The sequence below is a fragment of the Palaemon carinicauda genome, chromosome 29 (genome assembly GCF_036898095.1).
Source record: "Palaemon carinicauda isolate YSFRI2023 chromosome 29, ASM3689809v2, whole genome shotgun sequence".
In the NCBI taxonomy this organism is placed as follows: Eukaryota; Metazoa; Arthropoda; class Malacostraca; order Decapoda; family Palaemonidae; genus Palaemon; species Palaemon carinicauda.
In genome coordinates, this window is record NC_090753.1 from 13082539 (window position 1) to 13096525 (window position 13987).

The window sequence follows — 13987 nt, forward strand, 5'->3', positions numbered from 1 at the left end:
TTGTGTATGTTTGTGAACCGCTCCCTGGGCACAATTCTAATTGTAGAATAATGAAACTTGGTGGGATTAACTGTTATGTGAAAGCTGGAAATGATTGAATTTTGAAAGGTCAAGGACAAAGATTAAGGTAACGGTACCGCAAAATGTCCAATTCATACAATCAGCCAAAAGTTTGGATATTGTTGCCACAGAAACTTCAAACTTGTTTCATATTTGTGTGTATGGAAATCCACACCAATTATTACATATCAAGGTCCAAAGTTTAAGGTCAAGGTCGAGCAAATGATCGAGTAATAATCTTCTGCGGAGGAGGTCTGTGCTCTACTGATTACCCCTCTAGTTTTTAATAAATTCGTCGGGCATAGAAAACAAATGGTTTAGGCTTACTCTTTAGTTTACCAAGCTTTCAACTGGGCTCCATAAGGTATTAAAAGAGTTGGAAGACCTAGGCCTACATGGCTGAGGCCTATGAAGCGTGAAACAAAAAGTGATGATGATGATCATTACTCATCAAAGTATAATCATGTATATCCTTGTATGGTTTTATAAGAAGAATATTAGGATGATGTTTAATGATATTTATTTATGACATGTAGAATAGGTGATACATTACAGTGGTAACGTGTTTGCCTAGCATTCGCATGGCAGCAGATCGACCCCTGCCCAGGAATGTGAGTTTAAGCTATTTACTGGGAAGCCACTGCTGTGGTAGGGCATCACGGTGGGGGGTTAGGCTTGCCCAGCTGACGTTTTGGCGAGCATTTATTCTGATGGAACTGGAACTGAAACCAGACACCTTTAACCTTTAACCTTTATTAAATTCGAAACGCACTTCTCATTATCACTAAAAACGTAATTTCTTTGAGTAATTTTTTTATTAATGAATCTACATGAACTTTATGATTGCACTTTATAGAAGTAATAAATATTTTGTTAACTATCTTATAAATAAAAAAATCCTTCTTCTTTAAAACTCTAGTTTCAATTAAAAAATTCAATATATTTTGTTTTCATCTTAAAATATTGAATAAATATTTTTTTTCTATTCATTTAGTGTTCTCTATTTTTATTGAAATTATGAATTCATTTTGAAAATATAAAATCATGTTTTTTCTCAGTTTAACGCATTGGATGGATGCCCAAGAGAAGGTATCTGGAGAAATTCTATTTTTCCTTATGATATATAACTATTTTATTTGAATTCTGGTTTCATCTACAAAAGCTATAATGTACATATTTTTCTCTGTAATGCGCCTGTTTCATTTATGTTCATACAATGTATCAATGCTATTGTCTCTCGCTCCCTCAAACATAGGTAATAAAACAACCTTTTAAAGGTTGCCATCACATGCTTTAATTTGTTTGAATTTGTTTAACATTCATGCTCCGAAGTTCTTGTATATAATCTTGTTATCTGTTGAATTAACGTTACTTGAACTCATCTCGCCTCTGTTAAAGCTTAACGCCTACGTTGCCAAATCCCTTTTCACCACATTGGATAAATTTCCAAGAAAAGAGATGCGAAATCATCCGCATTGAGGAATTTGGTCAAATATCTGTTTTTTGACGAATATTTTTTGTGGTGTGATATTTTATCTATATCTGCTATTTTCAACATATACTGAGGTATTATCAGTTTTTTTTCCTATAATTCTGGCCGAGCAAAAAAGGAATGTTCTATTTTCCCGTGCCGTGGCATTTTGGAAAAAAAAAAATTTATTTTAACCAATATTTTCAGTGGTGTGATTTATGGTCTGTATGTTCTATTTATAGTATCTATGCACAAAGATTTATATTCTAAAAGGTCTTTCTAAGCAACGATGGTGGTCTTTTATCGTCAAGGCAATCTCTATTATGGCATTTTTGTTTTATGAACATCTATCGCATCTCAATAAAATTTATTTTTTTCTCCTTGAAAGATATGCCCAGCAGGGTTACTTGTGTTTAGGGTATAAGTCAGTGTGTTATCATAATAATAATAATAATAATAATAATAATAATAATAATAATAATAATAATAATAATAATCCGTATTATTATTATTATTATTATTATTATTATTATTATTATTATTATTATTATTATTATTGTTATTATTATTTAATAATAATAATAATAATAATAATAATAATAATAATAATAATAATAATAATAATAATAATAAGTAAGGTGTGTTTCAGTAGGAAAACCAGGATACAAGAAAAAAATACCCGAGTGAAGAAAAGAAATAAGTAAATAGGTAAAATATATAAAAAATAATAAATAATCTATCAATATTTTTAACACCAGTAACAACTATAAAATAGATCTCTAATATTTAAATTATGGGAAGATAATACCCAATCTCTCTCTCTCTCTCTCTCTCTCTCTCTCTCTCTCTCTCTCTCTCTCTCTCTCTCTCTCTCTCTCTCTCTCTCTATTTGAATGTGTTTTATATAATAAAACTGCTGCTTTTAACTCTTACAGTACCTGAATTTGTCTTCCTCTAAGTTATTCTCTGCCATGACGTTGAGTAATGTCTAATGTATCACATCTAATATAAAACACATAATAAAAAAAATTTTCTCTGCATTTAACATCAATTGTAAGCAGCCGCAGAGCTCATCCGGTTGGAACATTCATTTCTGAATTCAAAATATATTAATTTCATGTTCAACTTGTTTTGGTTTATTGTAATCATGTTCATATTGATATACAATAACATGTTCTCATTTGAAGTATGTTTCGTGTAATACTGATATCATTCTTAGATTTCCAAGTGTATGGCTGCTCTATATATTATTATTCATTCCTCTTTTATTCTATTAATATCAATATCAAGCATCAAAAGTAATTTTACTAATAATGATAACAGTAACCATGATAGGTATGCTAGTAATAATACCATTGAGAATAATAATAATGACTATGATTATAGTCATAATGAAAATAACCGTATTCTTAATAATTATATATTGTGCACATTTAAAAACATACATACATAAATACTTACATTGCATATTTAATCCAATGATTAGTATGTTATTTTAATGAGCTTCACAAAAGGAATTCACTATTAATTCCTTTACAACTACTAATAATAATACCACTAATAATCAGTAATAACAATGAAAACTCGCTTTGTACTTACAGAACAAGGGTATATTGAAAATCCTTTGGTTCCAACTTCTTTGATAGTTTCCTAGGGCTCGGATATTATGACCCTTATCCTCCACTTCAAACTACTAAGATTGATGCCTTTGAGAGGTTGAACATAATTTGATAATAAAAATGAAAACGAACACAAAAATATAAGAAAACATCACTGAAAAGAGACAAAAATATAAGGGGAAAGACATCAAAGAGAAAAAGGGGAAATGCTTTCATGTTCCTGGAAAAAGAAGTGTCCGCTGAGTGCCAGAAAGAAATGTGAGAGCCGCATTTTTTTTTTTTTTTTTTTGAGAGGGGGGACAGTAGAACATGACCCTAAGAAAACAGACAAGAGAGAGAGCTCTGTGAATGAAACGCTACAGACACACATTTGGTATAAAATAATCCTCTTAAGAGCACCTCGTCTTCATGTGGACAAATGTTTCGACGCATATAGCTTTTTCATACGATTATGAAACCATGTTAATTATCTTATACGTAATTTATTGGGAATTATTGTTGTTGTTTAGACACACTTAAAGTAAACTAAAATTCTTTAAATTGAGTGAAGAAAGAGTTAAGACAAAATTGAAAATATACGTATGATGGAAATTCTTCTCCTGATGATAAAACTTTATAACAATGTAATTTGTGTTAAAAGGTTTTTGAGGAGAAAGTTTTGGTGTCATATCGACTTTTGGAAACTGCATTTACATCACAAGAGGATGGAAAACTGTATGATCATTAAACAATGTTACTTATCTAAGTATCTACTATCTTTAATTAATACAATAACAAACAGTTATATAACGGATATATTTGAATGTAACTTATTGGCGATTTCACCGTATATATCAATTGATTTACTAAACTAAATTTTGCTAAATAAATGCTATTAACTTCATAAGCAGAAACATTTCCAAAAAGAGAGATATACAAGTATCCTGGACCAGAGTTTGAAACCCAGCCGGTCAGTTACTATAATCTTTGAGTGATTTCGCCCGGGGCTCTGATCCCGAGGTCGTTAAGAGAATTCAGACTTTAATATATTAAAATATATGGCTTATTTAAAAAAAAAAAAAAAAAAAAAAAAAAAAAAACGTTGTTTAAATGTGCAATATTTATCATTGATCGAATGCAAAGTCCCAAACCTACCAATTAGCTACGATTGTAAAGATGGGTTGATTTCAATTCTAAGTACAGAAAACCTGAATTCGACAGGTATATGTACAGAAAAATTGTCATTGACTTTTACCTTTCTTCGTGGCTTAGTGGTATGATCAATGGCATACAGGTATCCTGGGCCAGGGTTCTAAGCCCGGCTGGTCATATACTATAGTCTTTGAGTGATTTCGCCTGGGGCTCTAATCCCCAGGTCGTTAAGAGAATCCAGACTATAATGTATAATATATATGGCCTAATATATATTTATATATACATTTATTTATTTATTTATATATATGTATATATATATATATATATATATATATATATATATATATATATATATATATATATATATATGTGTGTGTGTGTGTGTGTGTGTGTGTGTGTGTATTACATATACATATATATACACATATACACACACACACACACATATATATATATATATATATATATATATATATATATATATATATATGTGTGTGTGTGTGTGTGTGTATATTACATATACATATATATACACATATACATATATATATATATATATATATATATATATATATATATATATATATATATATATATATATATATATATGTGTGTGTGTGTGTGTATATGTGTATATATATGTATATGTAATACACACACACACACACACACACACACACACATATATATATATATATATATATATATATATATATATATATATAAATAAATAAATGTATATATAAATATATATTAGGCCATATATATTATACATTATAGTCTGGATTCTCTTAACGACCTGGGGATTAGAGCCCCAGGCGAAATCACTCAAAGACTATAGTATATGACCAGCCGGGCTTAGAACCCTGGCCCAGGATACCTGTATGCCATTGATCATACCACTAAGCCACGAAGAAAGGTAAAAGTCAATGACAATTTTTCTGTACATATACCTGTCGAATTCAGGTTTTCTGTACTTAGAATTGAAATCAACCCATCTTTACAATCGTAGCTAATTGGTAGGTTTGGGACTTTGCATTCGATCAATGATAAATATTGCACATTTAAACAACGTTTTTTTTTTTTTTTTTTTTTTTTTTTTAAATAAGCCATATATTTTAATATATTAAAGTCTGAATTCTCTTAACGACCTCGGGATCAGAGCCCCGGGCGAAATCACTCAAAGATTATAGTAACTGACCGGCTGGGTTTCAAACTCTGGTCCAGGATACTTGTATATCTCTCTTTTTGGAAATGTTTCTGCTTATATATATACATATATATACATATATATATATATATATATATATATATATATATATATATATATATATATATATATATACATATATATATATGAGTGTGTGTATGTATATATATATATATATATATATATATATATATATATACATATATATATATATATATATATATATATATATATATATATATATATATATATATATATATATATATTTCGGTGGGTAATCAGTGATTTCATGAAATCACTAGAATTTTCAGTGAATACGTGTAATCAATGTGACAGTTAATAATTACATATAATCACTGAAAAACCCAGTGATAGCATGAAATTTCTGAACAATGTCAATTGAATTGATAAAATAATGTGCACAATATTTAGTCTATGTAACATGTGTATAGTCATTATTATTTGGAAATATCTAATATTCAATGACGTTAATCTATAAAATTATCAACGCAGTCATCTACAACTTACATGCAATCAATCACTTCCTTTAAGGAGCGAAAGTAGCCAGAACAACTTAGGCATCACAACCAAATATCACTGTGTATAGTGCCCGATTAATACCAGCATTCAAGCTGGAATTTTCGTTGATCTGAGCGAATTTATCTCCCGTGAACCAGTCATTAGTGTCTTTGCTTCCCACCCAGACATATTTTGCAGATCCCCGGCTTTATTGCTCAGTGCGTGGGGAACCACAAATTTGATTAAATTACCTTGATAAATCATTTTAAACTTATAAGAATTCTTGGTCAAGAATTACATGAGAGAGAGAGAGAGAGAGAGAGAGAGAGAGAGAGAGAGAGAGAGAGAGAGAGAGAGAGAGAGAGAGAGAGAGAGAGAGAGAAATTCTAAAAATATTATTAATCTATATGTGAGAACCCCATTACTTCCAACAGTAACCCTTTGTCCTCCCTGTAACTCATCCTCTAAGGTTTTTGGCGTTAATAAAAAGAATAACCTTAAAAGTAACAGATGGATTTAAGGAACTTATTTGTCAGCCCCATCTGTTATATTTCATTCTAAAAATTCAAAAAAATCTGACATCATTAGCTGTATTTATCTTTAAAATTCCTGTTCCTCGTCTTTGACTATGTAAAAAAAAGGAAATTTTTTAGATGAGATTGATGATGGGAGATTTGCCTTTAATCGCTGGAGAGAGAGAGAGAGAGAGAGAGAGAGAGAGAGAGAGAGAGAGAGAGAGAGAGAGAGAGAGAGAGAGAGAGAGAGAGATGTAAGGATACCACGTATCCTTTTTAAATACTATTTTGATAGAAATAAACAACAGCTACGTGGCAGAGAGAGAGAGAGAGAGAGAGAGAGAGAGAGAGAGAGAGAGAGAGAGAGAGAGAGACTATAACAGTCACTACTACAATCATCAGCTGAATTTTGAGTGAGTCCCCTGATGCCGTAAAATCACTTTAGATATAGTTAATGCTTATGGTGGTGTAAACCCAAATGGTATTTTTCATTTGTTTTTCATAAAGACTGAGGATTTCTTAGCTCCAAAGTTATCTGTTATTTTGCGCAAGTTCACAAAAAGAGGAGCTTTTAGCTCTATGTAAATGTGTTTGTGGTAGCTCAAGTCCAACTGACTACCGCCCAATTTCCATAACTCCCATATTATCTAAAGTTTTTGAACGTGTTCTGGCTAAACATCTTAATAGGTTTTCTTAAGATAATCATATGTTCCCTTGTTTCCAATTTGATTCTCGTAGAGGCCCTTCTTAGAATCTCCAATGCTGTACAAAAATCCCTTGATTGTTGTCAGGAAGTTCGCATGATTGGCCTTGAATTTAATGTTGCTTTTTGACCGTGGTAATCATGTGGCACTTGTTTTCAAACTCATGCAGTTTGGAGCGGGTGAGTTGTTGCTAAGTATTATTCTTGAATTTTTAAGTAATAGATTTCAAAGAGCTGTTGCTGATGGGCCCTATAGTGAGTATAGGAATGTGATATCTGAGGTTCCACAAGGGAGTGTTCTTGGCCCATTACTTTTCATTCTATATACTGTACACATGATATGTGGTTCGGCCTACAAAACAATCTTGTTCCATATGCAGATGATGCTACTCTCTTTTCATCAATCTCATCTCCTGAATGTAGGTCTGGGGTTGCTGAGTCTCTTAATAGAGATCTAGCTAAAATTAGTGCATGGTGCAAATTATGGAGTATGAAGTTGATTCCTAACAAAACTCAAAGCATGATTGTAAGTAGGTCAAGAACAGTGGCTCCTCAACATCTGTATCTCAGCATTGATAACGTTTCTTAAACTCTTCATGACTCTTTTGAAATTTTAGGGTGTAACTTTCAATAAAAGATCACTTTTGAGAACCACATTAGGTTTGTGTCGTCTTTAATTGCAAAAAAAAAAAAAACTGGCTTATTGAGAAAATCTTTCAAGATTCTCGGTGATCAATCTATTCTGAAGAAGTGTTTTAATTCTTTCATTCTACGTTGCTTTGAGTATTCTTCTCCTGTCTGGTCTTCAGTTGTTGATTCTCAGCTTACGGTCTATTAAATTTCTTATTCCCGATCTTAATCTTAATCTTTGGCAGCGTCCTTCAATTAGTTCATTATGCATGCTGCATAATGTTTTTCATAATACTGACCATCGATTACATTTAGATCTTCCTGCACAGATCCATCCAGTTTTTAATACTAGGCATGCAGTTAATTCTATCCTTTCCATCATGAGCCTCAAGACTACACAATATTCCAAAAGTTTTATTCCACCTGTGACCTAGTTGTGGATTGATATTCCTAATCGGGTAGCTGAATCAGTAGAACTTCAAAAGTTCAAACATACAGCAAATGTTATATGGAACAGGCTGTCAAAAGTCTTTTTATAGTTTATTTATGACCTTCTATTTTGATGTTGATACTTTTTTTAAGATATTGTGTTGTTAATTTTTTCACATATCGTTTATTTATTTCCATATTTCCTTTTGTCACTAGGCTATTTTTTCCTGCTGGAGCCCTTGGGCATATAGCATCATGTTTTTCTAACTAGGGGTGTAGCTTTGCTAGTAATAATGATAATAACGATAATAATGATAAAGGTAAGGATAATGAGGATGATAATAATAATAATAATAATAATAATAATAATAATAATAATAATAATAATAATAATAATAATAATAATCGGTGCTTTCTACGTAGAGGGTTCATCAGCAGCACCTCTTACTCTCCCTAGACTGAATGTCATTTATAGCACTTCTGAATTATGTCCTCTAAGATACTCGGCTTCATCCGGTCACCCTTCTTACCTTTTAAATTTTTTCTATATATTTGCATTTTCACTTTATTAATCCTTCTTATACCAGTTATATAATGCTGTGCAAACAGTTCAACTCACTAGCTTCATTTGTTTTTATCCACATTCAGTATGCATTCTTCACTTTCATTATGGAAAGTGGGCTCAACAACCTCCTTTGTAGTTTCCCTGTTCTTTCCAGCCTTGAGTTCCATTAAAACTTCAAGTCTCCTCTAAATTATCATTCATTTCTGCAGATTCTTAGTTTTCATCTATCTCTATCTTCTTATTTACTATCACATTCCAACAATGTTCTCTAGTCATGGCAGTATCTCTTTACTAACCCTATTCAGCACAGCTTCTTTTAAAAACAGCAACACTTCTACTCTCCTATCAGTCAATGGGTTATCTAATGCACTGCAATTGATCAGTGACTACTTTCCACTTGGTAAGTGTAGAAGTTACTTTTTAGCAGCTCTTTTAGGAGAAGGACACTCCAAAATAAAAAAAAAAAAAATTCTCTAGTCTTGGGTAATGCCAAATCTCTGAAGTCCAGCATACGAAATCACAGCGACAATGATTGTAAGTGTTCATTTTTACTTGATAACTTTTCATAATTTTGCAGAGGCTCATATGAAAATTAAAATGAGAATAAAATCTAAAGACCCATAGCTTAACACAGAAATTTCTAGTTTCCCATTGAAAATAGCCTGAATATGACTTTTCCTATAATGTATTTTACTTGTTTATAAGATTCATGTAGAGCTTGCGCTATATTGTTTTACTTTCTTTCACTCAGGAACATGATTATGAACACAGATGTTATAAATGTAGTTGTCTATTGGTGAAGGAAATAGATATGAAAATGTTTGGCGTTGTCGTAATTCTCCAGTTTCTTGATAATAATAATAATAATAATAATAATAATAATAATAATAATGATAATAATAATAATAAAAATAATTATAATAATAATTATTATTAGTATAATAGAAGATATGATAATAAATATTTCGCCGTGACAGAGTGGGTTAAGTCGTCGATGAACTGGTTAAGCAACAATGGGACTGGTCAGTTGCTAAATGGATGACCGCTCTCCTCGGTGTTGATCCCTTGGGAAAAGATCTTTACCGTAATTTCCTTAGTCTACTCAGCTGTAAATGAGTACCTATCCCTGATGGGTACTCTCCAGCTATGGGTTAAATAGCAAAACTCATCAATAATGGAAAGAGATGAAGGATTAAAGGACAACGACGTAAATGGAACCTCTGGCAACAGAGGACCTTCGTCCGGCAGTCAGCTATTCAACCCAATTGAAGGGAAAGACGGTCAGGTACTTGGAGGTCGTCTTCCTGCAACTGACCACTACAATGACAGAAACCAACAGCAACCAGAGACTAGAGCTACAGAAGCAAACAAGAGGAAGAAATGGACAAAATAAGAAAATAAGGAAATATGGAGATGCTACATCAGAAGCAACCCAACGGAATGAGGATATAGAAAAAGTTTGGTCAACATCTGGAATGATAGGAATAACACCCCCAAACACAGCAGAGGCTGACAGACCAAGTAAAGGGCATAAAGAAAAAGAGCTGGCTCTCCTCAACAGAAAGAGGGGAACTGGAAAGGGAAATGACACACGACTACGAATTAAAAGAAGACGAATTGGGAGACGATGCCACAGAAGACGACAGGGATGATGAGGTATTAAATAATGACACACAAAGAAACACCGGCGAAGTAACAGAGAGGACGAAATTTGTAGAAAAGGTTAGACAATGGCTGGAGCCAGATACAGAGAGAAGAAAGATCCCGTTAATGAGAGCCTACAACACCAAGAAATTAAGGAAGAAAACAAGTGAGGTCAATGAAATAATGGGAATAATACACACCACCAGTATCACAGAAAGAAGTAACAGAGAGGACGAAATTTGTAGAAAAGATTAGACAATGGCTGGAGCCAGATACAGAGAGAAGAAAGATCCCGTTAATGAGAGCCTACAACACCAAGAAATTAAGGAAGGTCAATGAAATAATGGGAATAATACACACCACCAGTATCACAGAAAGAAATAACTTGGCATATGCAGGAGCAAGATTAGTAGCAGAATTGATAGGGATACCAACACCAAAACCATCAACGCAACAAACCCAACAGAAACCAAAACAGACACCTCCTTGGAAAAGACACCTGGAAAAGCAAATCATGGTGATGAGATATGACTTGAGTAAACTAAAAGAGATGGCAGAAAAAAGGCTAAGAAACAAAAAAAAAAGGGGGGGGGGGAACTCAACAAGCAATACAAAATACACGAGAGGGAACTAAACAACACAATGGAAGATGTAAAACAGAGGCTTAAGACCAAAGCACTTAAGATCCAACGGTACATTAACAGGAATAAGATATACCAAAAGAGAAGAATATTTAGTACCAACCAGAAAACACTATAAAAATAACTAAGAGGGCACGACAACCACTAAGAAATTCTTGAAGCCGAAACAAGTAAGAGAATCTGTTAAAACATATGGAACAATCCGGTATTACACAACATATATGCAACATGGTTCCAGGAAGTCAAGGAAGAAGAAACATGGCGAATCAAACAAAGATTCACAGAGATCACAGCAGACATAGTCAGACACCAACTAAAGAAAATACTAGTTAGAAAGCCCCAGGTTCCGATTAAGTCCATGGATACAGGCTCAAAGCCTTCAAGACCCTGCACCCAAGAATAACAGAACAACTCCAGCATTGTATCTCAAATCACCATGTACCCACATAGCCTACATGACCACAGGAAGAACATCCTTAGTATAAAAAGACAAGAGTAAGGGAACTATGGCCAATAACTACAGGCCTATCACCTCCCTATCAATAATGTGGAAGTTACTAAAAAGTACCATCAGTGAAAGAGGAGACGAACACCATACCATACCTCACCAACAGAAAGGCTGTTGTGATGGGCCGAGAGAGGAGTTGTTAACTCAAAGGCAGGATGCAATCAACTGAGTTTTATTAAGGAACACTCTTCTTTATATACAAAACCTCAAGGCAACAGGACATGACCTGTTCGAGAGACAGACAATGTTACAGAGCAAGACGGAGACATGATCATTCAGGTTCTTTTTAGTGCGAGGGAAGAGCGCAGATACAAGCATAATATATACAACATAATTATGTACAATTGTGTGCCACACGGTTGGTACATGGCTCCCCCCCTAAAAATGACATACTCTACATGTTAAATAGGGAGCCCTGATCTAGAGAGGCGAACTGTAGGCGGGTCATCTGGTCATTTCCCTGAGGGCAAGCGAAGCCCTTTGGTCCCCCAACGGTTGTTGCGAGAGCTGAAAAAGCTTTGCTATACGGGCAGCTGGTGACGGCGAGTACTGCTGCAGAAGGTATGTTTTGAGGGCTTCATACGCTATTGGGATGTCTCCTTGTTCACAAAGCCAGTCGGATATTTCTGGGAAGGTGTCCTCGGGTATCGCCGCGAGAACATAATCCGCTTTGGTGGTTGAGCGAGTCACGCCCCTGATACGAAACTGGACTTCTGAGCGCTGAAACCAAGCAAACGCTTCCCCGGTGGCGAACGGTGAAAGTTTCAATGGGGCGGCGCCAACTGCTGGAGTAGAGTCTGTCTCCGTCATAGTACCAACGATGGAGGGGCGAGGGAGGTGGGGGTGGAAGGCAGTGGGAGCGAGTCGACTTCCGGGGTCACCAATGTGACGGGCCGAGAGAGGAGTTGTTAACTTAAAGGCAGGATGCAATCAACTGAGTTTTATTAAGGAACACTCTTCTTTATATACAAAACCTCAAGGCAACAGGACATGACATTTTCGAGAGACAGACAATGTTATAGAGCAAAACGGAGACATGATCATTCAGGTTCTTTTTAGTGCGAGGGAAGAGCGCAGATACAAGCATAATATATACAACATAATTATGTAAAATTGTGTGCCACACGGTTGGTACACTGTAAAAGGAGGTGTAGGGGCACAAAAGACCAGCTCCATGAGAAGAAAAACTAACCTGAGCATGGCATGGATTGACTATAAGAAAGCTTTCGACATGATACCACAAACATGGCTCATAGAATGCCTGAAAATATATGGGGCAGAGGAAAACACCATCCAGTTCCTCAAAAATACAATCTGCAACTGGAATACATACTTATAAGCTCTGGAATAAGACTAGCAGAGGTTGATATCAGGAGAGGGATCTTCCAGGGCGACTCACTGTCCCCACTGCTCTTCGTAGTAGCCAGGATTCCCATGACAAAAGTGCTGCATAAGGTGGATGCTGGGTACCAACGGAAAAAAAGAGGCAACAGCATTAACCATCAGATGTTCATGGATGACATCAAGCTGTATGGTAAGAACATCAAGGAAATAAATATCTTGATCCACACTGTAATGATTGTATCTGGGGACATATGGATGGAGTTTGCAATAGAAAAATGTGCCTTAGTCAACATACAAAAGAGCAAAGTAACAGGGACTAAAGGGATAAAGCTCGCAGAGGGGAGCAACATCAAACACATAGATGGGACGGGATACAAATACCTTGGAATAATGGAAGGAGGGGATGCAAAACACCAAGAGATGAAGGACACGATCAGGAAAGAATATTCACAGAGACTCAATGAGATACCCAAGTCAGAAGTCAATGGCAGAAATATGATAAAAACCCTAAGCACATGGGCAGTACCAGTAATCAGAGACAGCGCAGGAATAGTCGAATAGACAAAGGCAGAACTCCACAGCATAGACCAGAAAACTAGGAAACATATGACAATACCCAAAGAACTACACCCAAGACTAAATACGTACAGACTATACATAACAAGAAAGGAAGGATGGAGAGGACTACCAAATATAGAAGACTGTGTCAACATCGAGAATAAAGCACTGGGGTAATATAAGAAAACCAGTGAAGACGAATGGCTCAAGAGTATATTGGAAGAAGGACTGATAAAAGTAGACGAAGACACAAATATACCGAGACAGCAGCATGACAAACAGAACAGAGGACTGGCACAACAAACCAATGTACGGGCAATACATGAGACAGATTATAAAACTAACCAGTTATAACACATGGCAATTGCTACTTAGGGGAGAGCTCAAGAAGGACACTGAAGGAAATATAACAGCGGCACAAGATCAGGCCTTAAGTA

At 34.6% G+C, this 13987-nt stretch overlaps 1 protein-coding gene across 1 annotated transcript; it reads left to right on the forward strand.

Annotated features, from left to right (window-relative positions):
• The first annotated feature begins 12893 nt into the window (after nucleotides 1-12893).
• Nucleotides 12894-13553, forward strand: LOC137622415 (uncharacterized). The gene has a single exon (XM_068353026.1). The coding sequence runs from the start codon at nucleotides 12894-12896 to the stop codon at nucleotides 13551-13553; it is 660 nt and encodes a 219-aa protein (XP_068209127.1).
• The last annotated feature ends 434 nt before the right edge of the window (nucleotides 13554-13987 follow it).